The sequence below is a fragment of the Podarcis cretensis genome (assembly GCF_951804945.1).
Source record: "Podarcis cretensis genome assembly, chromosome: Z".
NCBI classification, from domain to species: domain Eukaryota; kingdom Metazoa; phylum Chordata; class Lepidosauria; order Squamata; family Lacertidae; genus Podarcis; species Podarcis cretensis.
Genome location: NC_137184.1, coordinates 47,021,364 through 47,048,988, shown reverse-complemented (window position 1 = coordinate 47,048,988; position 27,625 = coordinate 47,021,364). Strand labels below are relative to the sequence as shown.

Genomic DNA, 27,625 nt, shown 5'->3' with positions numbered 1-27,625 from the left:
GAGGGTCGGAAATTCCTGGTTGCTGGGGATGCCAGGAGCCCAAGGGAGAAGGGGTAGCTGCTGCTGCTGCTGCTGCTGCTGCTGCTGCTGCTGCTGCTGCTGCTGCTGCTCAGCCCAGGGTTCTTCCTGGCAGGGCCGGCACTGTGGCCCATGAGCAGCTGCTCCATATGTATCAGGCGCCAAGGCTTTTGGAGACAAAGGTAGGATTCTCTGCCATCCTGCTACAGAGAACTGTGGAAGACCAGAGGGGATGCCGCTCTGCTGAAGCCAGGATGGGGTTTTTTTGTTTGCTTGTTTTTAATCCGTGGGGAAGTGGGGATAGAGGCAAGGGCTTAGTCTGGTAAGGGATCCAAGGCTGAAGGGATCCAGGAAGGGATTCTGGCAGAAAGGGGTTCCCGTGTCGGCCTCCTGGATAAGCAGTCTGTAAGAAGCCTCTGGATCATTTGAGCCTGGCATCAATGCCAGAACTGGCACCAGAATTCAGGATGCCAGAAAGGTTGCTGGCATTTTCTGGGGGGCAGAGCCTCACTCTTCCATATTACCCAGCTTCCTTTCGAGAGCAATTCTTCGTGAGACAAGCAGAAGCAGAAGGAGGACTGGTTTCTTCTATGGGGAGGCTCACAGCTCTGCAACAGAAGAGGAGGGCTGGGGGTAACCCAAGAGGCTTTAGTCAGGAAAGCCTTTTGTGGCAGGCTGACTTGCTTTGTTGTTGCTTTTTTCGTTGTGATCATTTTCAGCTGTTTTGCAAGCTGCCTTGTTGTGAAACTACCTCCCCCTGCTTAAAAGCAGAATATAAATATGTAAAAACAAGCGATAAATGTGGACAAAAAATTCTGGAACTGTCAGATACTACCATCTTAGGATAACCCTTGAAGATCAAAGTGTCTGACTCTTGATTGTATAAACAGCCCCCACCCCATTGGACACAGGCAGTATTACTTGGCCATCAGTAAGCTAACTGTTCCCAGAGGGCTGTGGGATTTGGGGTGTGTGGTTTTGTTTGTTTGTTTGTTTGTTTGTTTGTTTTTGGTCATAACTGCTTGTTTGTCATTGTGGCCATAGCTGGTTTTCTGACCCAGGCATTAGCCACTGTGTGCAGCTCATGCATTTAAAGCATGTGGCTTCCCCCAGATAATCTTGGGAACTGTAGTTTAACACCCCCCATGGAACTACAATTTCCAGCATGCTCAACAAACTACAGCCCTCAGGGTTCTTTGGAAGAAGCCATGTGATTAAAGGTAGGATGTGTGCCACAGTTAAAACAGTGTATTTGTTGTGTAGGTGGGCAGTCTTAAAACAAAGACCAAACATGCTTTCTGTGGGACTGCAGTTTCAGCCATGTCCCTTCAGGGCAATTCCTTGCCTACTGCCTTCGCAAAGGCTGAGATCCAGTGCTTCTAGGGTGCTCTCCAGTGGCTGTGAAGAAATGGTGGCTATCTTAACTGAGGGCACCAAATGGCTGCTTTGCTCAGCAACAGAGAAGTGGTAGGCTGGGGCTTGTGTCTTGAGGTTAAGCAGGGAGTCTGCTTAAGCAAGGAAATTAAGGTGGAACCTGATAATTTGTGCCTTTCTTTAGAGCTTGGTGCCTCTGCACCAGGAGCTACTCCTCCAGCTGAGATTAGGGACAGGAGTGGGTTTTTTGAGGTGGTAACACCTTGGGCTACATGCAGCCACAATATAAATAAACGGACTGTTATCCTGATGGAAAGATGTGCAAAGCTATTCATTAGTTTGGAAAAGCCTTTGGTTTTCTGAAATACCTAAGGAATGACAGCACTGAAAAAGGAATATCCTTCGGGGGGGGGGAGGGGGCTGCTGTTAAAAGGCATCCATCAGAAGGCCGGCCTAAACAGCTCCATCTTACAATGGGGGCGACAGTTTTCAGCCTCCCCACTCCCAAAGTAATGATTGCAATATACCAGACAATGGCACATTATTGGGGCTTTCACAGACTCTGTGGTTTCTCCCTTCCAAGCAGACTGCACTGCTGTCCCTAATCCACCTAGATGCCCCATTGTCAGGAAACCATCTCCCCTTTTCTCCTGAGCACTCAAGACTGCTAAATATAGTTGCCGGGAAAGAACCTTTTGCCCTGGGGACTGGCTGCCTTGGCACCTATTGGACAGCACTCATGGCATCATTGTGGGCAGATACACCACAAGTCCATTCCCCTGCCCTTGCGCCATTTTGAGCAGCCCATTTATTTGCCAGCTGCTGCTGCTGCTGGAACCTGTGAATTTTCCAACACTTGCTACCATTTTCACGGGTGGGAGGTGGGAAATAGCATTGCCCTCACTTTGCAGGGTGACACCAGGGCTGCATGCCAACCATGTGTTTAAAGCATGTCCCTCCAGAGACTCCTAGGAACTGTAGCTTATCCCACATAGAGCTATAGTTCCCAGCTCCCTTAGCAAGCTACAGTCCCCAGGATACTTGGGGGTGGGAGTACATGCTTTAAATGTGTGGGGTGTGTGCAGCCAAGATTTCCCCTCTTCCATTGTGACTGGAAGAAGGTGGCTGTGTTCCTGCAGGCAGCACTCACAGAAGAGCAAGTGGGAGACAGGCAGGAGCAATGAGTTACAAACCTAACATGCCTTTTTGCTGCACCAGACTCCTCTGGAACAGGTTGGCTTGTGGAGATGTCACCTTGTACTGTATTGGCCTGAATATAAGCCTCACTTTTTGCCAAATTTCGACCTTGAAAAGTTATAGTGTGGCTTATATTTGCGATCTTACAGTGCGCAACCAGGAGCACGGGGCAAACAGTGCCAGGAGCGCAGCAAAGCGGTGCCTGCCCCATGTGTAGGCCCCCATCCTCTCCCCCAAGGCCAGGAAGGGGGAAAGGGAGGAAGGGGAAAGACCGCCAACAACACAGCTCCCCCCTCCCCACCTAGTATGCAGCCAGAAGCAGCAAGGAAGTGCCTGGCTTATATATGGGTATTTTTTTCTTTTTCTTTTCCTCCCCCCCCCTCCAGCTTTAAAGGCACAGCTTATATTCGGGGGTGGCTTATATTTGTGCCAATATAGTAACAATAGTTTTGGGGCTCTGGGTCGCAAACGTGCTAGGAGAGGGAACCATAGCTCTGGGGGCAGCACACCCAGTGGAAACTGTTCCATTAGGACAAATGGAGCACTGTCTCACCAACCTGCCTCTTGATTCCTTCATGCTCACTTGCTTTCTTCCTGCCCACTTCCTCCTCCTTGGTCCCAGTGTTGCCCTTGCAGAACTCAGCAGGGAGGAGCACAGGGATAAAAAAACGATAACCATTTGGCTCTGGCTGCCTTTGTCTCCAGCTCCCCCTACAGCTGGCCTCCTTGCTTTCCCCCAGTCCCTATGGTCACCAGCCACCACTGAGATCACCTGCTTTGGGTGCAGAAGGCCCCAAGTTCAACCCCCTGCACCTCCAGGCAGCCAGCACCAGGGAAGACCCTTCTTCTTTGCCTGAGGTCCTGGGGAGCAGACAGTCCTGGACTGGTGGGATGAATAGTTCAGCCTAGTATTAGGCAGATTTCCCTTGTTCCCAGTTCTTGCCCTATCTTACTGGGGTTTCTTGCTGGGCAGTTTCCTAGGCCAGTGGTTCTCAAAGAGTGCAGCAGGAGAGGATGGCAAACGTGGCAGGAAGATTCTAGGACAATCAAATAAACGTTTAAACATTTCTGTGTAGTATAGTATGAAAATATTTTTATTTTCAGAATATGGATAGAGATTAATTTTTTCCCAAAATGAGAGCATCAAGGGATACTGTGGACAGTCCTGGTTGTGATCCGGTGTCGCCATTCAGAGTGCTGGAGAATGGCATTGTCTATTCTTCTAAAGTTCTCCACAACATTTTGTTGCGAACATGTGAATGATCAGAAAAGAGAAAGGCTCCCTTGTGTTGATGAGGAGACGAGAGCTTGACTGTCTCAATTAGACCTCGTATAAATGAGATCACCCAGCAAAAGCAAGTTCACACCTCTCACTGAGTTTGTCTACATACTTAAGGTACATGCGTAAGAGGCTCGTTTATAGTTATATTTTGGGAGCAGTTCATGTTCTTAGGTAACCTGCTTTGTTTTTATACTTTCTGATGCTCCGTGATGATATAATAAAGTAGTTGTGTTCTGTGTTGTATAAATCGAGCCCTGACTGGAGTTGCTCCTTTTTTGTTTTTCCAATGTATTCCTTACCAATTAAAAAATCAATGTGGTGCGAGAAAGTTTTTATTCTGAAATCATGGCCCACAGGAAACAGCTTGAGAACCACTGGCCTAGGCAACTTGTGCTTCTGTAGCCACACTGCCAGGCGCTGGGAGTCTCTGAATGCCATGCCTGGACAGATGGGGAGAGGGGTGTGTTGATGTGGAAACCTCTGGATTTTGCATGTGGCTGCAATGTAGCCTCCCATGCATAGGAAAGGGTCCAATCCATTGTTCCTCCCCTGGAAGGCTGCCCACAATGGAATGTGGCCTCTGGGGCTGGAAGATGGCCCCCCACCTCCTTCGTAGGCTGTGGCCTCTGAGCACGTGCAGGCACTGAACAAGAGGAGGAGAGGGAGGCCCATGGGAGGCATCTCTCCTGCCAGCTTGTGTACAGTGGAGATAGAGCATTTGGATGGTTTGTTTGGACCATGCTGAACCTGGGTCGGCAGGGCAGCCACCTGGCCAGCTGCAGCCCTCTGCCTGGAAGCACCCCTCACCTCTCTAGCTGACCCTCTTCCCACCAATGGCATGGTGGTGCTCAGCACAGAGCATGCTTCCCTGGGTTTCGTCCTGGCCCAGTCCTGGCTCCATTGCAACGCAAGCTCCTCAGGTCTGTTTCCCTGCCCCCACCCCGGCCACTCCGCTACCCCACATTGCTGCTTTCAATGGAGCTGCTCTAGATGTGAGCAAGCGCCACTTGCCCAGAGCTGCCTCTGCAGCCGGCAGGCCACTTTCTCATGCTCCAGTAATTCAGAAGCGGCTTGGCGGAGCCCTTTTGAGCCCTCCCCAAAGAATCATCTGCCGGATTCAAGGAAATTAATGTCTTCCTCCCATCGTCTCCTGTGTCTCAGCGCCCTCACAAGAACATAGGAAGAGCCTGCTGAGTCAGGCCAGTGGGTCATCCAGCCCAATACCCTGTTCTCACAGGGGCCAACCAGGGGCCTCTTGGGAAATCCGAGCGCAACAGCCCTCTCCCAACCTGCAGTTCCCATTAGCAGGGATTCAGAGGCATAACACCTCCAACAGTGGAGGCAGAGCATAGCTACCATAGTCATGGCCGTCTCCATTAATTTATCTAAATCCCCTTTTAAAGGCTGGCTGCTTTCACTGCTTCCTGTGGCGGCGAGTTCCACAGTTTAATTATGTGACACATGAAGGTCTCTCAAATGGCTCCTGGGCACAGTGGGGCACAGCACCAAAGCGCAGGAGCATTCTTCCGTCCTGCAGCATTCAGAAGAATTGTCTCCAACTGCAGTGGCAGAGCAAAGCCATCATTGCTAGGAGCCACTGATAGCCTTGTCCTGCATGAATTTGTCTACTGCTTAAAGCCATCCAAGTAGGTGGACATCACTCTGTCCTTTGTGAGTGAATGCCGTTGTTTGAACTATTTGCTGGGTGAAAAAATGACTCTTTCTTTAACCTTCCAACAACCCGCTTCACTTGATGTCCCTCATTAAGGAGAGAGAGAAAAGGAAAAAAATCTTATCCCAATCCACTTTCTCTGCAACATACATAATTATAAGCCCGTCTGTCCTGTCTCCTTTCACTCTGCTTTTCTCTAAACAAAAAAGCCTCAAATGTTATTATCTTTTCTCATAGGGGAGTTGCTCCATCCTGCTGATTATTTTGGCTGCCCTTTTCTGAATCATTTCCAGCTCTACCTTACTGCTTTTGAGACGAGGCATCCAGAACTGTGAACAGTATCCCAGGTGCGCCTTGCACCACAGATTTGTACAATGGTATTATTGTTCTAGCAGTGTTGGTGGGGAAGCCTCACGTGGTTTGGTCCACAGTGGTCCCCACCTGCTACATAGGGCGCAATTTAAGCAGTTTGGCTTGGCCCTTCCACCTCGTCCTCTTACGGCCTCACCAAAGGAGAGATGGTGGACTTCTCCACATGTATTTCTCCATAGGGATATAAGGCAGCAGCTTTTTCCATTCACAACCATCACTGTTTTGTTCCACTGCAGTTTGGTGCCTGCCAAATACGACGTTATTCATCTCATTGCCTGCTATTTAATGTAATTCACCTAATTATTTATGTAAGCTGTGCATTTAATGTAATGAATGACGTAATTAATTCCACACCATTCCTTTCTATGCAAAGGCCGTTTAGTTCAATGCTAAGGACACACAATTTAAATGGGACCCCCCCCCCATAATTTGTGGACTTTAACCCCTCCACCCCCAACAGCGAATACCAGTCAGTGTTCGCCGGATCAGTTTCTTTTCTGCTGGACAAGAAATCAAACTTTAGCAATTTTTGCGTCTGTTTCCATTTTCATCAGAGTTCTCCCGACTTCCTGATTTCTCTGCTTCCCTTCTCTGCAACCTGCACTTGCTTCTTTCCCTTTGCCTGCTTCCTTGCAGAAGGCAGCTCTTGTCTGGGGTGAGGGGAAACCTGCCTTGCTGCTCATTGCATGATGCTGAGATGCTTCGGGGTGATTGTAGGTGAGGTTTGGCATTGCCGGTCTAAGCAGGCTGGTTGTCTCACTGGCATCTCCCTGCCCAACCCATCCAAACTCTGCACCACCCCGTGTCTTCCCAGATTAATGAATTTCCCCTCCCCCTTATCGCCAGGGCTGCCAAAGGCAGGTGTGTTTACTTTCTGTTGTAATTGTTCTTGAAGTTGTCACACTGACCTGGTTCCACTGCTTCCCTGGTATTGAGAGGGATGGTTGCGCCCATCTCAGAGCCAGGTGCCTCCCAGAGAGGAGGGGTTGAGCTGGCAGATAATGAGGGCCCATGGCAGCGCCTAGAACTTGGTCCACTGCCATCGTCATCAGTGATAATATTCATGTTTATTTGTCTATTTACTGATTTCTTTTATTACAGCATTTCTATCCGTCTTTCTGCCAGGGAGTTTAAGGTGGCATAAATGGTTCTCCCACCCACCCCATTTCCATTTTACCCTCACAACAACCCTGTGAAGTAGGTTAGGCTGAGATATAACAGCTGGCCCAAGGCCAGCTAGTGAACTTCATAGGTAAGTGGGGATTTCTCTGCTTTCCCAAGCTTCAGAAAACAGCAAGCGTAATTATCAAGGGGATGGAGCAGCTCTCTTATAAACGGAGGTTGCAGTGTTTGGAACTTTTTAGTTTAGAGAATAATGACAGGAGTTGGGGACATCCAATGAAGCTGAATATTGAAAGATTCAGGGTGGATAAAAGAAAGGATTCTTTGTGTGGTGCATAGTTATGGCCACCAGCCTAGGTGGCTTTAACAGAGAATTAGACACATTCATGGAGGTAGAGCGCTTTCAATGGCTGCTAGCCATGATGGCCAGGCTGTGCCTTCATAGCGGGAGGCAGTAATGCTTCTGATTGCCAGCTGCTGGGAACCACAGGAGGGGAAAGCGGCTCTTGTGCTCGAATCCTGTTTGCAGGTTTCCCACAGGCATCTGGTCACCAACTGTGAGAACAGGACGCTGGACTAAATGGGCCATTGGCCTGACCCAGCAGGCTCTTATTAGGTTCTTAGGTTTCTATCCCAGCACTCACCACTATGCTACTCTGGCTATCAATATATGGTGCTTTCCCCAAGTGCACGTCATGTGCATTATCTTGACATGCCTTGCAACTGCAGTACTGCAGGTAGGCCAGTGTTCGTTTTTAAGAGGTTTTAAAATCCCAGCCCCTCCCCATCTATGAAATTCCAACTCAAGAAGACGTAAGTTGGATAAAGTTTGCGCAGAGTGAAAATACCTATCCTATCAGAAGCCTTTTTTTTCTTTTTAGTGACTCCTTTGAACAGTTCCTACAAACTAAAGAAACTAAGCACCAAGTTTCCATTTTCTGGACTGGTGAGCCACTGTCTGATGTAGACTGATGGATGCTTTCCTGCCCAAGCTCCAAAATATATAACTTAATAAGCTTTAAGATGTGTCACTTGATCTGCTTTGCATGTCCTGGCTGGCATCTCTGTAAAGCACAAAGTCTCACAGGAACACATCTCACACTGCCAGATTCAGAGATCTTAAAAAAAATAAAAAAATAAAAAATCCTGGCATAGCAAAGCTTTTATCTAAAATATAAGGCGGAAGAACATAATGTTTGCATCTGAGATTTGGACTTACTAAGGACGCAGGCCAAAAACCTCATTTAACGAGTGACGGGGGAGGTGAGCAAGGAGGTACTGGGCTGGTTCCAAGGTGAAGTTAAGGATGCTAATTGTACCTTCAGACACCTGAGTGAAGCCAGTCAAGTGCTTAAATTGCGTTAGCATTGTGGAAAACTAAAGCTGTTTAAACAAAAACAAAAAAAAAATCCTTCCAGTAGCACCTTAGAGACCAACTAAGTTTGTTATTGGTATGAGCTTTCATGAAGAAGTGTGCATGCATACGAAAGCTCATACCAGTGACAAACTTAGTTGGTCTCTAAGGTGCTACTGGAAGGATTTTTAAAAATTTTGTTTCAAATACGGCAGAGCAGCACAGCTACCTACCTGTAACTAAAGCTGTTTGTTCGGTAAAAATGATCCAGGGGAATAATGATCAGAACAGTGTGTTAGGGAGAGACCCCTCCATGTGCAAAACTTAGAGGCAAGGTAATAAGATATGTAGGAACCCACCAGGAGCTGCTTTTGTGGGGGCTCTGAGCTGTGGTTGTGTCAGACCCCTCCAGCCCTCGGTGCTTTCCTTTTGAGTCCTCACGGATTCAGTTTTGTTGGCGCGAACCATGCGTCACATTGCGAACCATGCAAACACATTGCAAACTTTGCCTAGTGCAAAACTTTGGATAGTGGCTTAAGCTCAGCTGGCAGGATTAGCCCTGAAACTTACAGAGTTATGCTGACGGCATATGAGCATGTACAGAATACATCTCTCTTGCCCCTGGGTCATTCGTTCATTGATTGATTGACTCCAGTTAATTGCTTGTTGCTTTTCAGGTCAAGTCTCTCTCAAAGCATTTTACAGAGAGGAATAGGAAGGCTTTTTGACCCCACAGCTCTGGAATTCGCTTCTAGCTGACCTGCGTAAAGTTGCCACATTTCAGGGTTTCAGAATGGCCTTGAATAGCCACTTGTTCTCACAAGTGTTATTCCCTTTGCTTTACTGTACTCCTTTTGCTTGACGGATTTGCTAAAAGTGTCTTTTGTTTCCATGCTAGATATGTACGTGCTGTTCCTGGTTATATCAGTGTTGTGGTTGTTTTGAAAGTTTTGTATTGCATTTTCTTTTATCACTGTTTAAAAGTTGCATTTTTATTTATGTGCAGGTTGCCTTGAAAGTGTTCTGATCAACAGTGATCTATACATATTTTTAAATAAAAGCAATAGACTCTCAGGCGGAATAAGAAGCAGTGCCCTGGGGTTGTATCCAGTGCAAGTTCTACTCAGAATACAGTGGTACCTTGGGTTAAGAACTTAATTCATTCTGGAGCTCCGTTCTTAACCTGAAACTGTTCTTAACCTGAAGCACCACTTTAGCTAATGGGGCCTCCCGCCGCTGCCATGCGATTTCTGTTCTCATCCTGAAGCAAAGTTCTTAACCCGAGGTACTATTTCTGGGTTAGCGGAGTCTGTAACCTGAAGCGTCTATAACCTGAAGCATATGTAACCCGAGGTACCACTGTAAACTTGTTTAAATTAATGGCCATGACTAACTTACATGCATTACAATAGTAATAACAGCTTATTATTTATATGCCGCCCATTTGACTGGGTTGCCCCAGCTACCCTGGGTAGCTCCCCCCAAAAATGATAAAAACACAATACGACATCAAACACTAAAAACTTGTTTTAAATGGGTCTATTCTGAGCACCGTTGGAAACTACCCCTGGTTTGCTCATAAAACTAAGGCCTGGCTTCTTTAAGAAACTAGATGGTCAAACAAACCATGGCTTGTTTCCCTAGAGTTTGTTTTGTTTTCCGGCCAACTCTTGCCTTGTGAACTTTGTAGCTTGGTGAGCATCCGGGGTGGTGCACCAAGCAAACCATGGTTAAAGGAAGGGTGCTGGGTTCTCCTGTAACACTAAGTCATAGTTAAAGCAGAGCAAGGTTCATAAGCAAACAAGAAGCCACAGCTTCAAGTCACATCTGTTGGCAGTAAACAAACCATGGTTAGGCCACTGAGCAGTGTCCACACATAGTACAAAATCATGGTTTAATGAGCCATAACTTACTGTTATGTGTGAGCTGAGACCACTGAGCCATGAGAGATGCTGAATTAGACTACTGAAATTGCTTAAGGAAAGTCAGCAGGGAAAGTTTTTAGGCCTTCGTGACTGCCATAAGAACGTAACAAGGGCCCTGTTGCATCACAGCCAAAGAGGACTTGTCTAGTAGTCCCTCATCCTGTTCTCACAGTGGCCAATCAAATGTCCTAATGAGAGGTGTGAAAGCAGGACCTCTGTGCAACAGCACCTCTCCCCACTTGTGATTCCCAGCTGGGGATGGGGCTTGTTTCTTGTCTGTGCTCAGCTAACGCTTGTGGGGTTTTTTTCATGCCGCCTGGGATAGTTCCAAAATGCAGTTTGCATTAGAGCAGGGGTCAGCAAACTTACCGTGCCTTGGGCCGGTGCCTCCAGCATCAATCACGCAGTGGGCCAGAGGGTGGGGGAGCGCATGCCCATATGCATGTGCACACGCTATTTCTGGCACACTTCCGGGTCGGAGGAGCACAAGCTATTTCCGCAGCACAGCAGGCAGTAAGAGCGGGCGGCAGCAGCAGGCGGTGAGGGTCGCCACGGGCCGGATAAACGAGTCCAGCAGGCCTTATTTGGCCCGCGGGCCTTAGTTTGGGGACCCCTGCATTAGAGGTACCTCTCAGCCCATCACAAAAAACATTGTTCGCAATCTCAGTTCTATTGTTGAGCTCTGATCTGCCAAGCCTGAAAATGTCTTCATTGATCTCTGCTCTGCTGCCCCATACCTGCCTATGAAAAACGAAGTGCCACTGAATTCTGTGCAACTTACTTCTGAGAAAGTGGCATATTTGTTAAACAGATAGATTGGTTTAAGAACTATTCAAAGCCTTAAGCATGCAGCCAGATAATGATGGAGAGGGAAAGGTGGAATTTTTTTTTAATGAAAGGTATTTGAGTGGGGTGTTAATACTACTGTTCCTCATGCTTTCATTGAGGAACTGAGAATCTTTTTTAAAAGGATCTTACAGGGTAATTCTAAACCTTTCTACTCAGAAGTGAATTCTGTGAAAAGTGGCATATTTGTTAAACAAATAGACATTGGTTTAACGACAGAGCTCTTCAAAGGCTTTAACATGCAGCCAGGTAACAATGGGGAGCAAGGAACACAGAGAGTTCTGATGTACCTTTAAGCAAATCGGTTTGGACGGGAACCAGAAAAGCAGTTACAAGAACTGCAGCAGCTTATTTTCAATCTCTTTCCTAATAATCCCAAACATGCTATTTCTTTTAAGCAAGTGCCACACACTGGGTCAACATATTTACTATGTTGTCCACTGTGACTTTAAGGTCACCCCAGATCCTGCTTATTCACCACCAGTTCAGATACCGTTTGTGTTGTGCCCAAGACTGGGGGGCTGACTTGTGTCGCATGTGCATGATGTCATGCACACATGACATTGGGAGGAGGCCCAGTGCAGAGCCCAGTGTGGCAGGGCTTCCTCTCTTGTGCTCAGGAGGAGTCAGCCACTGAACCGCACTGCATTTGTCGTCCTCTGCCCCCTCAACATTGAGGAGGGCTGGCCCCCTGCCAGCAAATATTGAGGGGTCAAAGACTCCTCCACCCCTAGGAGTTGGTGCACCTGATTAGAGTACAGTGGTACCTCCGGTTGCAAACAGGATACGTTCTGGAGGTCCGGCTGCATCCCGAGGAATTTGCAACCAGAGGACTGCTTCTGCGCATGTGTGTGGCGCCATTTACTGCTTCTATGCTCATGCGCACGGGGCAAAACCCGGAAAAATACTTCTGGGTTTGCCGTGTTCGCATCCTGAAGTTTACGTATCCAGAGGGATATGTAAGCGGAGGTACGCCTGTATGTTCAAACTTGGGGGGGGGGTGTTGTGTTGCCCCATTGTGACCATTTTACCCTTGTTTACATGGATCTGCATTTACCATGTTGCTGCCAACACAGTTTGGAGAGGTCATTTTGGAGCTCCTTACAATCCCTTTGTTAAAACAAGAAACAAAACAAAAAACCCCACCTCTTTGAACAATTTGGTATCATAAGCACATATGCCGCCTCATAGCTCACCCCCAACCCTGGATCATTTAGGAAGAAGTTAAAAAGCACAGGTCCCAATATTGATCCTTAGGGGACTTGGCATTTTACATTCCTCCATTAGGAGAAATGACCATTTATTCCTGCTCTGGGCTTCATTTTGCTTAAGTAGTTACTGATCCATAAGAGGACTTCTCCTCTTATCCCATGACTGCTAAGCTTACTCAGGAGTCTTAGGTGAGGTAGTGTATCAAAAGCTTTTTGAAAGTCTGAGGACACAGTGTTGACTGGATCACCTCTATGTGCTTATTGAAGCTATCAAAGAACTCTAAAAGGTTAGTGAGAGTGGTCTGCTTCAGTGCAGTGGATCTTCTATCGTTAATAATGCATACCTCCGGTTTCCCAGAGCAGATGCTAAATTGGCCACTTCTCTCAGGTGCGGAAGCTGATCTTAAAGACAAGATACAAAGTTTTGTTAGAAGCGCAGCAAATTCACATCTGAATTCTTGAATAACTCTTGCGTGAATGCCATCTGGACCCAGGGATTTGTCAATTTAAAATTTGTCAATAAGGGCGCATTTTACACTGTGGAGTCAGATGCAAAGAGTTCATTCAGCTTCTCTAAAATCTCATTTTCCTCATTGAGCACTCTTTTCACTCTGGTGTCATCCGAAGGTCCAACCACCTCTCTAACTCGTCTCCTGCTACTAACGTGTCTAAATAATTTTTATGTTGTGAGTCTTTATTTTTAGCCATATGCTCCTTGAAATCTTTCTTTGCACTTCTTATTGTCTGTCTCCATTTCTTTTTGCCAAATTCCACATTCCTTTTGTTCCCTCTTGGGCAAGATGTCCCTTCTCTGAAGGAAGTCTTCTTACCTCTAATACAGTGGTGCCCCGCAAGACGAAAAACCCGCTAGACGAAAGGGTTTTCCGTATTTCGAGGCGCTTCGCAAGACGAATTTCCCTATGGGCTTGCTTCGCAAGACGAAAACGTCTTGCGAGTTTTTTCCCTCCCCCCCCCTTTTTCTAAGCCGCTAATAGCGCTAATCCGCTAATCCGCTAGTAGGGATGCTTCGCAAGACGAAAAAACCGCTAGACGAAGAGACTCGCGGACTCTTGCGAGGCACCATTGTAGCTTCCTTGACTCGGTTCTAGCAGAGATTCTGATCTAGTGGTTTCAAGCAGGCCCAGAGCGCAGCAGCACTCTCCTCACTTGGGATCCTAGCAGCTGGTATTCAGAGGCATACCACCTATGATGGTAGAGGGAGAACATATAGTTGTTGTGGCAAACAGCCACTGGTAGCTTTATTCTCCATGGACTTATCTGATCTTGTTTTAAAGCCATCCGATTTGGTGGCCATCGCTACCTCTTGTTTGCGGACCGTACCTCCAGGTGCGCCTGGTGCATCAAAACCTTTCATGTTCATTCTGGGGGTGGGTGAGGATAATTTGTTCCAAACCTTCCTCTGCAATCAGTTTAAAATCTATTGGTTTTAAGTACAGCAGCCTGGCTCTGTCCTGGTTCAAGTGGAGTCCATCTTATTTTGCCCAGGTCCATTTCATCTGAACACATTGCCCAGTAACTTAACAAATCCTAACCTCTCCCTTAGATGCCACCACCTCATCCATGCTTTGAAACTGCATCTCTGTGCCTGTCTAGCTGGTTCTGCACATGAACACCAGAAGCACTCTGAGAAAGCTACCCTGAAGGTTCTGGCTACCAACCTCCTACCTAGCAGCCTGCTCTAGCGGCCAAAATTGTGAAAACCTTTTGGTGAAAATGTATTTCCAAGGTTTGATGGCTCATAACACCTGATTGGCTCTCTAAACACTCCTACTCATCGGCTACATTCAAATGAAGGAAAGCTGCTGCATATCAACCTAAGCAAGTTGTGCCTCCCTTTTCTGGTTATTTGGCTATAACTTTTGATAGGATACAGATAATTGAACAAACCTTGCTGCATTACATTCTTCATTAAATATCTTTCCATTGATATATAATTTTATGGTATTACTCCAAAAAAGTGGTGTTGGTGAGCCATCACATCTCAGAAATACACTTTCCCCAAAAGGTTTCCACAATTTTGGCCACTAGTGTATACTTTGCTTCCTGGACAGCACAACTAGCATTTCCCCAACTCCCTAACATGGACCATGACCACACACTACTCCTGAGCACTATCCACCAGGCTGTTTAGATCGCCTAGGACATCTACAACTAGGGCAGGCCTGTTACGTTGCAATCTGCACAACCATCACAAACACAGGCTGTCTGTGTCCCTAATGGTGGGCTCCTTCCATTACTAGGAAAACTCCAGCCTCTGGAGGATAACCCTTGGCATGAGATGCTAACGACTTGCTCCCCATCCCCGAAGAATGAGTTCCTTATGCTAAGGAATAATAACTTCTTCACCTGAGTTGATGCTCTCCTTCACCAAGACACTTGTTCTCCATGGCAGCAAGGAAGTTGTCATACTGTGGAAGCCGGACACAAGCCATCACAACCCTAGAGGCCTCACCCAACAGCCTCTGTGCCTCTCTCAGCTTCTCCAGGTCGTCCACCCTTTGTGGCCTCAGGAGGAGCAATCTCATTCCCTGAAGACCAGAAGCTCATTGCACTGAGCACACACACACACACACACAACTTCTGTTCAGCTGACAGGTCACTGTACATGTGGCATTCTGTGCAGAATAGCTCCCACGCCCCTATTGACTTTCCACCTGCATATATGTTTCTGTAGCTTATTGGGTTGATTTACCTGCAAGCCTGGGATTTGTTAGGACACTTTGAGGAGGAACTGCCTTCACATCTTTGCCCTGCTGTTGCACATAATCAGCTGCTTAACTCACTTGTTACCTTGATGCTTTGTCGCTATACCCTTACTCTTTTGCTTATATGCTTCTGTTTTCACCTTAAAAATGCGATCTTTTTGACCCAAAAAAACCTGAAGCCTTAACACTGAGCTTCATCTACGCCTCTCTTCTACTTTTTTTATTCTAATCCGCCTCTCCCACTAGCTAGGGCCAGACTGTGGAATGATCTATTAGTGGACTATTTACAAAATGCTTTCAAAACAGCCTCACACTGCACTTTGTAGTCCTGGCAATCGGGCTTGAAAGCACAGCAACACCTGAACCTCTGGTTTTCTTGGAAATTCAAGGAGCAGTCCTGGAAGGGAGAAGCAGCTTCCCCTGCACTTCTGTGACCTCCCATAACCCTTCAGCTGATATGTGGGTGGGAGTGCACCATAGACCAGCAAAGGAACAACCAGGAGCTCATTTTAACCTCCTGATTGTTCCCTTGAAGCCCCAAAGGAAGGCTCCCTACCCCTGGCTCAGCACCTCCTCTCACAGCTACATTGCTCAGATGAAGGATCCAAGCCTGGGGCAACAGTTATATAGGTCCGACCAACCCCATAAATAGGCTTCTCAAGGCACCTGGGCAGGTTGAGCTGGCAAAGAAGTAGTGTGGTCTCCGGCCATTGCAGGGGTTGTTCTGCTTGACCAGGCCAACCTGCTTGGACTACACCTCTGCTGCTCTGAGCAGAATTGCCCTGCCCTTTCCACTCAGTAGGTGGAGGGAGCTGGGGGCATACTCCTTGGGGGGCATGCAGAGTTTGTTTCTCTGAAAGGTTGCTCACCACCCAACCTGGAACCTATAAATTATCGTTGTTTATTTATCTTGTTCTGTTTCGTTTATCTCAAAGCAGACATTGGCTGGCCACCTTTCATGTATGATCTAGCTGAGATCCCTGCATTGCAGGGGTTGGAGCAGAGGGCCCTCGGGGGTCCCTTCCAACTCTTATGATTCTATAAAGCGATTAACAATTTTTAAAAATTATAAAAGCAACAATAAAAACATCAACAATGAAAACACAAGCCATTTAAAGGCCAATGCGGTTGCAGACTAGAATATGGGCCTCCACTTGTTGAAAAAAGGAAAGTCTTCAGTAAGGTGCAAAAAAGACAGTAGAGGGGGTCTGGTGCCTGTCTGATATGAAGCAGCCGGGAGATCCAAATATTAGGTGCCACCAGGCTAAAGTCCCAATTCTTTCATTGTAGCGCATGGACCTCCTGATAGGTTGGCATCGCTGCAATGTATAATGATTGGGGATATAATCAGCAAGAGTGCATCTTAGGCTGCATTCACATGGCAGCTTACCCTGTTTTACTTATTTTCCCCTAACAGTTAATATCTGCATTGTATTTGAGCTGCCACACGACTTCAAAGCGAGTTCTATAAATATGCTGGAATATAGCACATGTTTAGTGCCTGATGTCACCCCCAATGAGGCCGTGGCTATTGAACTCCTGTGTGTCCTCCTCTTCTTCCTCCTCGCAGAACCATCAGCACCGGAGGAGCTGCAGCACCTGCCAAAAGGGAGAGGTCATCGTGGGCACACCGAGGACTCTGAAGACAAACCCGCTGGCTGCCACCTGCCTTGCTCCGCCTTGCTTCTGGACGACGCACCCCCCACCCCCTCTCAGAAAACCTTCCCTCTCTGCCATGGGGGTTCTGTGAGCCCCAAGAATCTGCTTGAGGCCTGGCTTCCGGTGCTACCCTCCCCAGACCATGTGGTGGTCACTCCTCCGAGGCCCACCGCTCCTTTCCCCCTTTCTGCAAGTGACCGAAGTTGCCACTGGCTGGGAGGCCCGCCTGGCGCTGTGGATCCTCAGCTTCGCCTCAGCCGTGGTACAGATGGAGAGCCAGGCGTACTCTCCCACCGTCAACACGCACTATGGGAAGCTGCGGGGCGTGCGGGTGCCCCTGCCTAGCGAGATCCTGGGGCCCGTGGACCAGTACCTGGGGGTCCCCTACGCAGCGCCCCCCATTGGGGAGAAGCGGTTCATGCCCCCCGAGCCACCCCCCTCCTGGTCGGGGATCCGCAACGCCACACACTTCTCCCCGGTGTGCCCGCAGAACATCCACACAGCCGTCCCCGAGATCATGCTGCCCATCTGGTTCACCTCGAACCTGGACATTGTGGCCACTTACATCCAGGACCCCAATGAGGACTGCCTGTACCTCAACATCTACATCCCCACTGAGGATGGTGAGTCCCCAGCGGGGTTGCCTCCAGGAGACGCGGCGGCTCTCTGTTTCTCGGTGGTTGGTCTCATGCGGTTGCAGCATGCCAGCGTTGACCCCCTTCCCTTCCTGCTCCTCCCTCCCTGGCCGCCCAACGCATGTCTGTCTGTTTGTGGAGATGCTTCTCTCTGCCCACGCTGCTTGCATTGTGCCCTCCTCCTGGCTGACATTTTTTCTCCCTGTTCCCTCTCTCTCTCTCTCTCTCTCTCTCTGCCGCGTACACTCCTTTCTCTCTGTCTCATATGTGCTGTGCCTCTGCCCATCATGCCCCTCTCCTGCCATGGCATCCTCATCCTCATCACGGCCTCCTCTCTTGTGTTGCAATAACAACAACAAAACAAAAACAAAGAAAACTCTCTGGCTGACTGCAGATCTTCATGGCGAGTGGCTGGTTCCCGGGCACCCAGGTTCGGCCAAGTTCGGCCCTGAGTTTGGTTTGGGGTTGTCCTTCCCTCCTTCCTGTTCTCTTTCTCTTTCTCTCTCCCCCCTCCCCACACTTTTCCTGAGGTTTCATGTGCTGTTATTCTGCAGAGGGCAGGGAGTAGGGACTCTCTCTCTTTTCCTCCCTCTCTTCCCTTTCCTATTTTCTCTCTCTCTCTTTCTCTTTCTTGCTGGGACAACATTGCTTCTGAAACTCCCCAGAAACCAAGGCTGAGTTACAGGACTTCCCGCTCTCTCTGGTGCCACTGTTAGTGACAAGGGCTTGCATGGGGGGGGGGAGCGCAAGGGGGCCTGGCCCTTTGTGGTGAGGCTGGGTGCCCTTCTCCTTTAACCCTTCCTTTCCAGGGGGTTCTCCTTCTTCCAACCGTAAGTAGCACAGCATGGAAAGGACCTTTTTTCAGCCTCACCACAAGGGGAGGGGAAGCCCAGCCATAGAGACATTGGGGAAGGCAGGGCAGGGGGGGGGCTTTTGTCTGTACAGAGCAGCACTGGGGAGGGCTGGTGACCCCTTCCCCCCCCCATGGGTGAGGTGGCAGCTTCCTGCTTAGCGTGCCCTCCCCTCTTCCCCGCCCAGCTCACTTTTTCTTGGCTCCAGAGTTTTTCTCCCAGAGCAGCAGCAACCCCCACCCTGAGTTTCCCCCTCTCCTTCCTCCTGCGGTCAGTCCCAAGGGTGGGGGGAGGGAAAGGCTGCGGGTGGAGGGGGGACAGGGTGTGGGTGGTGGGGGACCGGTGGGGTTACAATGAGGCTGGATTGCATGCCTGCGCCGTCCGCTGGAGCCTCCTGTTATTTTGTAGTCTTTTATTCATTTTACAGTAAAACGGATTTCCAAGGAATGCGCCCGAAAACCCAACAAGAAAATATGTAGGAAAGGAGGTAGGTAGCGAGCCGGGGGGGCGGGGCTGGCAAGAGGGGCGCAGAGAGAGGCAAGAGAGAGGGAGCGAGCGCGAGGGGGCGCCTGGCCTGCCCCATCCACAGCAGCGTTCCCCCCTCCTCATTCTCTGGGAGGGAGGGGGAGGGCCCTCCTCTGGAGCTCACAGGGGAGGGGATCTGTCTGTCTTTCTGTCCGTCCATCTTCTGTTGGGAGGGAGGCGGCTCCCCCTTGGAACACCCCACTCTCTCCCTTTGCCGTTCCCACTCTGATCAGGGCTCGTCTTCCTAGTGATGCAAAGCTGCCCTGTAGGTGTGGGCTGCCTGTCATATGGGGAGGGGAGGGGCCTTCAGATATGGGGGTTCCCTTTGCCCTCCCCACTGGCAGAGCTGTGAGAAACACCCAACAGCATCTGTCTCTGGAAAAACCGTTCTGCTTCTTCTCCAGCAGCAGACCAGGGATGTCATGCATGGGGGTGGGTGGGCAGCGTAGCAGCAAAGCGGAGAGGGCCATACAAAATGGAGTCTGTCCCCCTCCACTGGCATTCCCCCCCCCAGACCCCGAGCTTTGTACGTTGGGTGTGCGGCTAGGGGGACGTGACTGGCTCTGGTTGCCATAGGAACTGCCTTGTTCCCTGTGCCATCTCTGTCCTGGCATTGCATCCTGTGTAGAGCTGCTGCCCCCCCCCCCCCCAGTTTCTTTGGTGGGCTGTGCTGCCAAACACACCTGGGCACCCAGCCGCAACCCCCTCCCTGCCTTTCCTCTCTTTCACACGCTCCCCCAAGAGACCCTCCTCTCAACACGCCTCGCTTTGGGGGTGGGTGGGTTTCCTCCTTATCTCCCCTCCTTCCTGGCGTGGCAGAGATGGGTAAGGCAGCATGTGCATCTCCTCTGAGAGGAGGTCCTGACCTGAGCCATGGTGAGCTTGGCTTTGTCTTCCTCAGCTGGTACTTTACAAGGCAAGCTGCCTTTGCTCTCATTCCTCACCCTGCCCTGGTCCTCTTCGGACTCTTCACTTTGCTTCGCCAGCTTCTGCCTGCCCCTGCTATCCAGACAGCATCTCTCTGGGCACCAGGGCTGCTTCTCAAGGGGCCAGCACTGGCACATTGTCATGGCCACTCCAAAGCTCTGGCTCACCTCCTGAAGCTCCTTGGCCGGGCCTGTTAACTCCAGGTGTGCAGAAGCGGGCAAGGAAAGGCTGGCTGGCAGGGAAGGGAGATCCAGCTCTGCCTGGAGGGGCTCCCAGCACGGGCCCTCAGAGTGATCTCTGGTCTTCCAAGCACTTGCCAAATCGGCATAGATCCACAAAGCCCCAGAATGGCCTGCACACCCTGTTCCCTTCTTCCTTGGCAAGCATTTGGCTCAGCTTTAGCAATGGAACGGCAGCTTCCAGATGGATAATGCGACAGTAAAAATATTGTCAGGATATATTTCCATTATTCCACAACTGAGTCCCCAGGGTGTCAATGTGGAAGCTCCACAGCTAATGAAGTTCCCTGGAAATGTCCTCTGCTCATATCCTTCTATGCATGGCAAGAGACCTAAAGCACTTGGGGTGGTGGAAGAGGGGGAAACCACTTGGGAGGTTGTCAAAGTCCCCCAAACTGCATGTAAGTGCACTTCGTTTTTGTTGCAGCGCAATGAACTTGCATGGTGCATCACGAAGGATAGGAGAACAGGTCACTTTCCCCAAGGAGGATGTGGTTGTAATGTTCAGCAAAGGAGGAGCATGGGTTAAAGTGGGGAAATGAACATAACATTATATCAGGGTTACATTTGAAGCACTGTGATATCACTTTAAACAATTATGGCTTCCCACAAAGAATCCTGAGAACTCTAGTTTTCTAAGGGTGCCGAGAGTTGTTGAGAGACCCCTTGCAGAGCTACAGTTCCCAGTACCTTTAACAAACCACAGTTCCTGGGATTCTTTGGGGGAAGCCAGGGCTGTTAAAGTTGTTTAAGAGTTCTTTAAATGTACACTGTGGATGTGAGCGTCTGTGTACTCAGCCTAGGATGGGAACAAGGAGATTGTGCTTGAAGACTTTGAAGAAAAGGTGGGGTTTAAGGCAAGATTTGAAGGAAAAGATGGAGGAGGGAGCAGGTTGCTATCCTCAAAGTTTGCGAAGCTTAGGAAACAAACTTTGCAGAAGAACAAGACTTGGCTCCTTCAGGATCCTTGAGTCTACTGAAATATCCAGTACAGCTGTGTCAGTGGAAATACTCCACTGATTTCTCCAGGGGGGTTGATCTCAGATGGGCCCAGCCAGGTTTCCAGGTCACCTGCACCGGGGGAAATTGGAGGCATAGCCACGAATACTGAGAACCCATTGAAGAAAGGTGTGCCAGCCCTTTGGTACAGCTTCCAGTGTGCCCCTGTGCAGGTGTGTCCACTGTTTCAAGCTGGGCAAGCATTCCCATATTTGCTCAAAGACTCACTGGAATGAGATTGTAAGAGCTGTTTGGCCGTTGCACCCACTCCCTTGGAAGCCAGTGGTCACTCCTTCATTGGAGGTTTTTAAACAGCGGTTGGATGGCCATCTGTCAGGGATTCTTTGATTCCTCCATTGCAGGGGGCTGGATGAGATAACCCTTGGGGCCCCTTCCAACTCTACAGTTCTTTGGTTCTGTGATTATAGGTCTGTTGAGAGGAAGTCCAATGAGAGAAAGAGATGGGGATTGCTCATCTGCAGAAATGTTAACTTTTTTGTTGACTAATGCTGAAGTAGAATTGCATTGGAGGTTTTGGTGCTGGAAGGGCAGAAACTTGACTGAAGCTAGCAGCCGGAAATGTTATCCATGAGGCCATGTCCCTTGACTGCCACTTTGGAGTCTATGTCCTTCTCTGTTTTACAGGAATAATGTGGCCCTAGGCAGCAGCTTGTGGGAGGGGTGTTTTTGATCAGGACTGCAATGCAGGGAGAAAGTGTTAAACCCTTCATTCCACTGGCAGCAGCCTTTACTGTTCTTCAAGATGAGATCTTGCATTTCTCTTGCCTCTTGTTTAGAAGGCTTTGGTTAAAGCAGGCTGCATGCGTCCCTTGCTGTTAGTCCTTACATCCTGGCTACTCTGTAAAAGTTAACTTGAAACAACAACAACCTTCAAATTATTTAAGAGACATGCAAGTCTTGAGTATCAGTCTGCAAACTGGAATGAACCCTGATTCTGTGCCATTTCGATGAATTGCTTAGTTTTTGCTCCTCTGTGGCGAGATTTCAAGTTGAGGGCCTCACCATTGTGCACCATTCACAAACAAAGGAACCAAGATGGTCATTTCAAGTAGTATAGCCTTGCACACTTCCATTCAAACACAAACACTCATGCTTCTGATTCTGATTGTAAGTAGAGAGATCTGTTATGTTCTAATGACTGGGATCATTTTTACTTGTTCCTCACCCACCCTCTCTGGGTGTGGGGGACGGAGGCTGCATTCTCCACTTCAGAGAAAGGAACTCAGCTAGCCAATGAAGGCAATGAGATGCCCAGGGCTGTCGGGTGACACCATTCTCCTCCCCTGCCCTCTTTCAGGACTGGGCTGGCAAGTACATAGGAGGGTGAGTACCCTCTGCTGCAAACATGCACCTGCACACACAGAGGGAGTTAAGGGCAGTGGGGTAATGAGCCATTCCTGAGGCCCCAGTCTTGAGCACAATAGGGAGGCGTGTCCTTTACAACTCTTAACTGCATTTGCAAATAAAAGGGCTGTTTCTCTGGGCCACGCTTTGTTGCTGAAGATGCCATGGGAAGTTTTTGCCAAGGACCCTGGTTTTTGTCTACCCTCCTTCACCCCTGCATGCCTGTCTCCTCTGCCTGGTGCAGCTGAAGCTTCATCTCCCATCTCTGCCTGGCTCCCCGTGGTGGCAGCAGCAGCAGCAGCAGCCCCAGCCCATCAGCAGAGACTGGTCCCTGGGTGCGTGAGTGTGCCTTTCTCTTTCTGCTGCCGGCAGTTGGCCTTGGGAATGATGCAGTGCATTGTCTAGGCCTTCTGGGGTCCCCAAAGGCTGCCACGTCCTGCGTGCAGCAAGCAGGGATGCGGGGAGAGGAGTGGTGGCGGGGACAAGGAGCTGCCACCTCCCGTGGATTCCTCTTGTCTCCAAAAGTCAGCTCCTTTTGAGGGGAGAGGGGGGTGACAACAGGAGGGGAAACGGGTAGATGTTGTGCCCAGCCCCGGCAGGATGGAGGTCCCTATAGGAGCGAGCGGAAGGCGGGAGGGACTCTGGTGCTCCTTGATGGGAAATGCAGTCTCTTTCTGCCTTGGTTTCCATGGCAACAGAGCAGGCCTGGAATCTGAACTGCGGCCGCAGACAGGGGAGCTTTGTTCAGTCCAGGCAAGGCTTTGTTCTGGTCCCTGCCTATCTCCTGCCCCCCAGTGTTGCAGGGTCTTTCTTACCTCCCTGCCTCACGCTTTTCTACGCAGATTCCCTTACGCGGTGGTGCAAGTGTTTCAGGTTGCCAACGGCTTTGGCCGGGGTGGGGGTGGGCATTGGGAGCCCATTTGTGTTGCAGCAGACCAGAGAGAGATGGTGATGCTCACGGCCACTAGTTTAACTGTAGCCCATTTTTTTTCTGCCACTAGCTTGCCTGCAGCCTGGAAAATCAGAATGGTTTGCTGCAAAGTGTGTAGGCAGGTGATCCCCTCCCCTCTGACCAGGGAATTGTGGCTCAGTCACAGTGACACCTGTGCAGAGTAGAAATGGAGGGGATAAATTCAGTTTGGTTCACATTGTAAAGCAAACCTGTGTACTTCATACTTCCCAAGACGCTATGCAAACCAAAGCACTGCTATCCTCCAAAGTTTGTGCTTTCCCAAATATTGAAATGCAGTTCTCCAGCCAAAAGAAAGGTGCTCAAGAAAGCAGAAACTAAGGGCAAGTCTGCATTAAAATGCATATATTTCTGGAAATAACATGCAGAAATGTGTTGCATTGGGGGAACTGCTTGCAAAATCTTTACATTAGGATAAATGAGGACTTTCCCCCAAAATATTTTTGCAAACTGATGTGGAAATAGCAATGCACTGAACATTGCAAAAATGAAAACTTGGAAAAAGAAATTGACAAAAGTCACTCATTGCTTCTGTGATATACGGCTAGGTGGCTGGGGCTGTTAGCCTGTGCTCTTGTGTGGGTGGTTAAGGTCAGGGTTTTCTGTCTTCCAGAGGCAGTGGTGGGGAGCAGCATAATGGTCCTGCAAGCTGAACTGATAACCTAGTTCTTCTCGGTAAAAATATGCTGGCTTGTCTTTGCTTGTGGCTGCTCCATGAGCCCATGGCTCCCTCTCTGCATATCCTTTGGCTTGCCCGTTTTCCAGCAAGCAATAACTTTTAAGATGAACACAGCCAAGTTTCTGTTCCCAGCTGTCTCCTGACAGCCATGCCAGTGATGGGCCTGCAAGGCAAAGAGCCCTTGGCTGTCTACATTTGGAAAACCAAGCTGGCCTCAGACAAGGGAAACTAGAAAGGTAGTCTGTGCTAGGTGGCTTTCCGGAGTGTGCATTCACAAGGGAAGCGAAAAATAAGGGAATATATATATATATTAAATGAAAGGGCTACTCATACTAGAATACATGTCTTTGATTCAGCAAGTGGCTCATTTATGCTTTCTGGAGCGCATGAAGAATGCTCAGGCATTAGAGAATAAAAGGCATCCGTGGTGCCATGTGTGTGAACTTGCTAGGAGCCATCCTGTGATTTGCCAGGCGAAGAAGTAACTTGCTGAACTACCTCTCTGCAGTTCTCCTAAAGTAGCAATCTGCCTGCCTCCTCCACAACACCACCCTGCAAAGTGATGGAAAGTTAAATGAGCCCTCCCTGTGGCGAATATTGTATCTATGCATTGCATGCAGAAAGTCCCAGTCTTTGGCAACTGCAGTAGAAAAGATCAAACAAGTGGACAGGAAAGGCCCCCCCGCCCTCTCTGTGCCTGATACCCTGGAGAGCTGCTGCCAGTCTGAGTGGGTGGTATATTGGGCTTGGTGCATCAATACTCCAAGGAAGCTTCATATGTTCATAGAAGGCTCTACTGCCATGAGCAACCAAGTTGTTGGCCAGATGAGATGGACACAGCCTCTTATCCCCAGGAACCTGGGGAAGATGGGGTGCTCCTCTGTCCCTTGCTAGGACTTCCCACTGTCCCACCAGCCTCTGCCACATGCATGTGAGCATGCTCACACCAATGTGCACGCACACACCTCTTCCTCCCCTCCCTCCTTCCCTCCCACGAACACACACTGGAATTGTGCATGTACAGCGTGGTTGGCAATGGGCAAGTGAGGGCCTTCTTGTTCACTGGCACCCATGTGCAAGCAACCGATGACTTGAGTCTGATCACAAGGCATACACTGATCACGTATGCTGCTGCCCGTAAATCCATCCAACACTGCTGCCTCCCCAGGCAAAGGCAGCTGTGGCAGTTTTCTCTCCTTCCCCCACAACTTCCCCTCTGGTCTCTTGAGGGTTGTTGACTTTTCCAAGGGAACTGGTACCTCCCAAAACTCAGGCATCAGTCCTGGAGTCATCCCCGCCCCCCATGGGATAAGGAAGGGAGCAGGCAGGTACCTGGCCTGAATCTGCAGTGTGGAGGGTCCCCATGGGTTCTATCAACCCCTCTCTTCCCATGCCTTCCTCAGGCCTGACTTCCAGAATCCCCTGCCTGGAAGAGGGCAGGCAGGTGAGCACCCTGAAGGAGGTGTCCCTGCTTGCCCTTCTCCCCTTGCTGTGAGTAGCCTCTTGCCTCACCTGGAAATGGAAGGGAAACTGCTCCAGACAGCCCCTGCCTCCCCCCCCCCCAGTGCTGCTTTTGGAGGTCAGAGAGAGTGGGGGGCAAAAAGATGCTTTTTAGTGTGGAGCCCAAGCGCTACCCAGGTAACGTGCCACCTTCTCTGCAATCATGCTATTTTTGAATTCTCTTTTTGTTTCTTTTTTCTTTTGTTTCTCTTTTTCTTCCTTTTTTGTTTTTCTTCCCTTCCCCCCACCCTCCTCTTCATTTTCTCCCCCCCCCTTTTTTTTTGTTCTGTCTCCTTCATGTTTGGTCCCCCCCCCCCAGGCGGCTCCAGCGCTAAGAAACAGGGCGAGGACTTAGCGGATAATGACGGGGATGAAGACGAAGGTATTTGTGTGCGCGCCAGGTGGCTGTGGCTGCATGAACCTGCTCTCTTTCTCTCTTTCTCTCTCACGCTTTCCTTTTCATGCGCGCTCCTCATTTGCTGCCATCCCAGGAAGTCCCCGCTGGTTTTTTCTTTTTGTGTGTGTGTGTCTTTCTGTCTCCTTGTGCTGAGCAGCTGCATGGGAGGGGCATGGTTGTGATGCTCTCTGAGCCTCGGCCTCCTCTTCCAGGGAGGTGGGCAGGGTGGGCAGGCAGGGGGCAGTGAAGGAGGGAGATGGAAGGGGCACCCAGATCTGGGCGTGTGGTTGCTTATGGGAGCCTGCTCACTGCCCCCATCCCCAACCCCACCTTGTCTCACTTGGCGATGTGGGTAGCATGGTGAGCTGGGATAAATGTTACATACCAGCTGTCACCAATCTCCTGTTTGGACAAAAAGGTGTCCCCTTTGGATTTCCTGCTCAGCAGGTCTGGTCTCCCAAAGGCCTGCTGCCTGCTGGCTTGTTGCAGGGAGCATGTATTGTGGTCGCAGGAGAAGGCTCAGGTCTGAAGAACCTCTGTGCACCCTGCAACCAGCAATGCGTGTCTCTCACATCTCTTTCTCTCTGTTTCTCTCTCACAAACTTGACACCTGCCCCCCACCCCCAGGAGGGAGAGTAGCCTTCCACTCAGCTGTGCCTGCCAGCATCTTTTCCCAAAGCAACTATACCCAGAGGGGTGGGGAACAGGATTGAGCCCCTCTGGCACAAACAGCCTCTCTCATGTTGGTCAGAAGGGGCTGTGCATCTGCCAGGGGCAGGAGGACATTATCACCTGACTGTTGCAAGAAAAATTGCTGAAAAGAGACTTGTTCTTTTTTGCACCCAGGCAGGCATCCTGAGGACGCAGCCATCCCGTTGCCGAGAGGGCAGACAAAGCGATCAGGAGATGCAGAATTTGGGGGGGGGGGGAATGGGGACAGACCTTCATGTGCCCAAGGTCCAGGTCAAATCACTCTGCAGCAGATGGAATGCTCACACCAACACCCAGGTGTGGAGGATGAAGCTGTCCTTAGGCAGTGGCTATATTTAGGGCAGGTAGATGCAGTGGATGATGGAGAAGCCAGAGACTGCAGCAGGCCATCCCAGGCCCCCCTCCTGAATTGCAAGATGTGCACCTCTTTGGGGCACTGGCAGATTCATTGCAATGAAGAACTCACTCATGAATTAATTGCGTGTGTGTGCAGCCACCTTTCAACAGCCGAAGCTACTAAACTTGGAACCAACAGTTGCAAGTAGCCATCTGACATTTCCCCAGATGCCGTGCAATAACCACAGAATGGTTGCCAGTCTGGGAGACTGTAGCCAGGGTGGTGCCCTACAGGTATTATGCCTGGTCATTGGCTCTGCTGGTTGGGACTGGTGGGAATTTAAGTCCACAGCATCTGAAAGGCTCAAGTTGGATACCATTGCATACCTTGTGGTGTAGTCCTTTGAAAGAGCACATGGTAACTCATGCCTACCACTCACCACTCCTGAACCATAATCAATCAAGGGATAAGCTTGTCTTCCTTGATGGGCACCAAATTTTACAAAACAGCTACCATGCTGGGGGGACACAGTAAGCCCCATTGTATTGGTTCACTCTTTGAGTACGCTGAAAATGTCAAGAGACGTTCAACCATTTTTCAGACGCCTCTCCTGGCTTTTCCCCCGTATGGGTTCATAATGCTTTGGGGAGCATTATGTGTTTCCTTCTAGGTGGTAACTTCCCAACTGTTTCCACCACCCTGATCAGGGCACTGAGGCATCAGCTGGAGGCT

At 49.6% G+C, this 27,625-nt stretch overlaps 1 protein-coding gene across 6 annotated transcripts in view; it reads left to right on the top strand.

Moving 5' to 3' along the window:
- NLGN3 (neuroligin 3) overlaps positions 1 to 27,625 on the top strand; it is a 69,414-nt gene that overhangs the window by 20,358 nt on the left and 21,431 nt on the right. For 2 of the 6 annotated variants that reach the window (XM_079962719.1, XM_079962716.1), the window contains exons 2-4: positions 16,670 to 17,381; positions 18,672 to 18,731; positions 25,768 to 25,830. In XM_079962719.1, the coding sequence (XP_079818845.1) occupies positions 16,901 to 17,381; positions 18,672 to 18,731; positions 25,768 to 25,830 (604 nt within the window). In that variant the 5' untranslated portion in view covers positions 16,670 to 16,900. The remainder of the gene's footprint in view (positions 1 to 16,669; positions 17,382 to 18,671; positions 18,732 to 25,767; positions 25,831 to 27,625) is intronic. The other 4 variants (XM_079962720.1, XM_079962717.1, XM_079962721.1 and 1 more) reach the window with 2 other exon arrangements.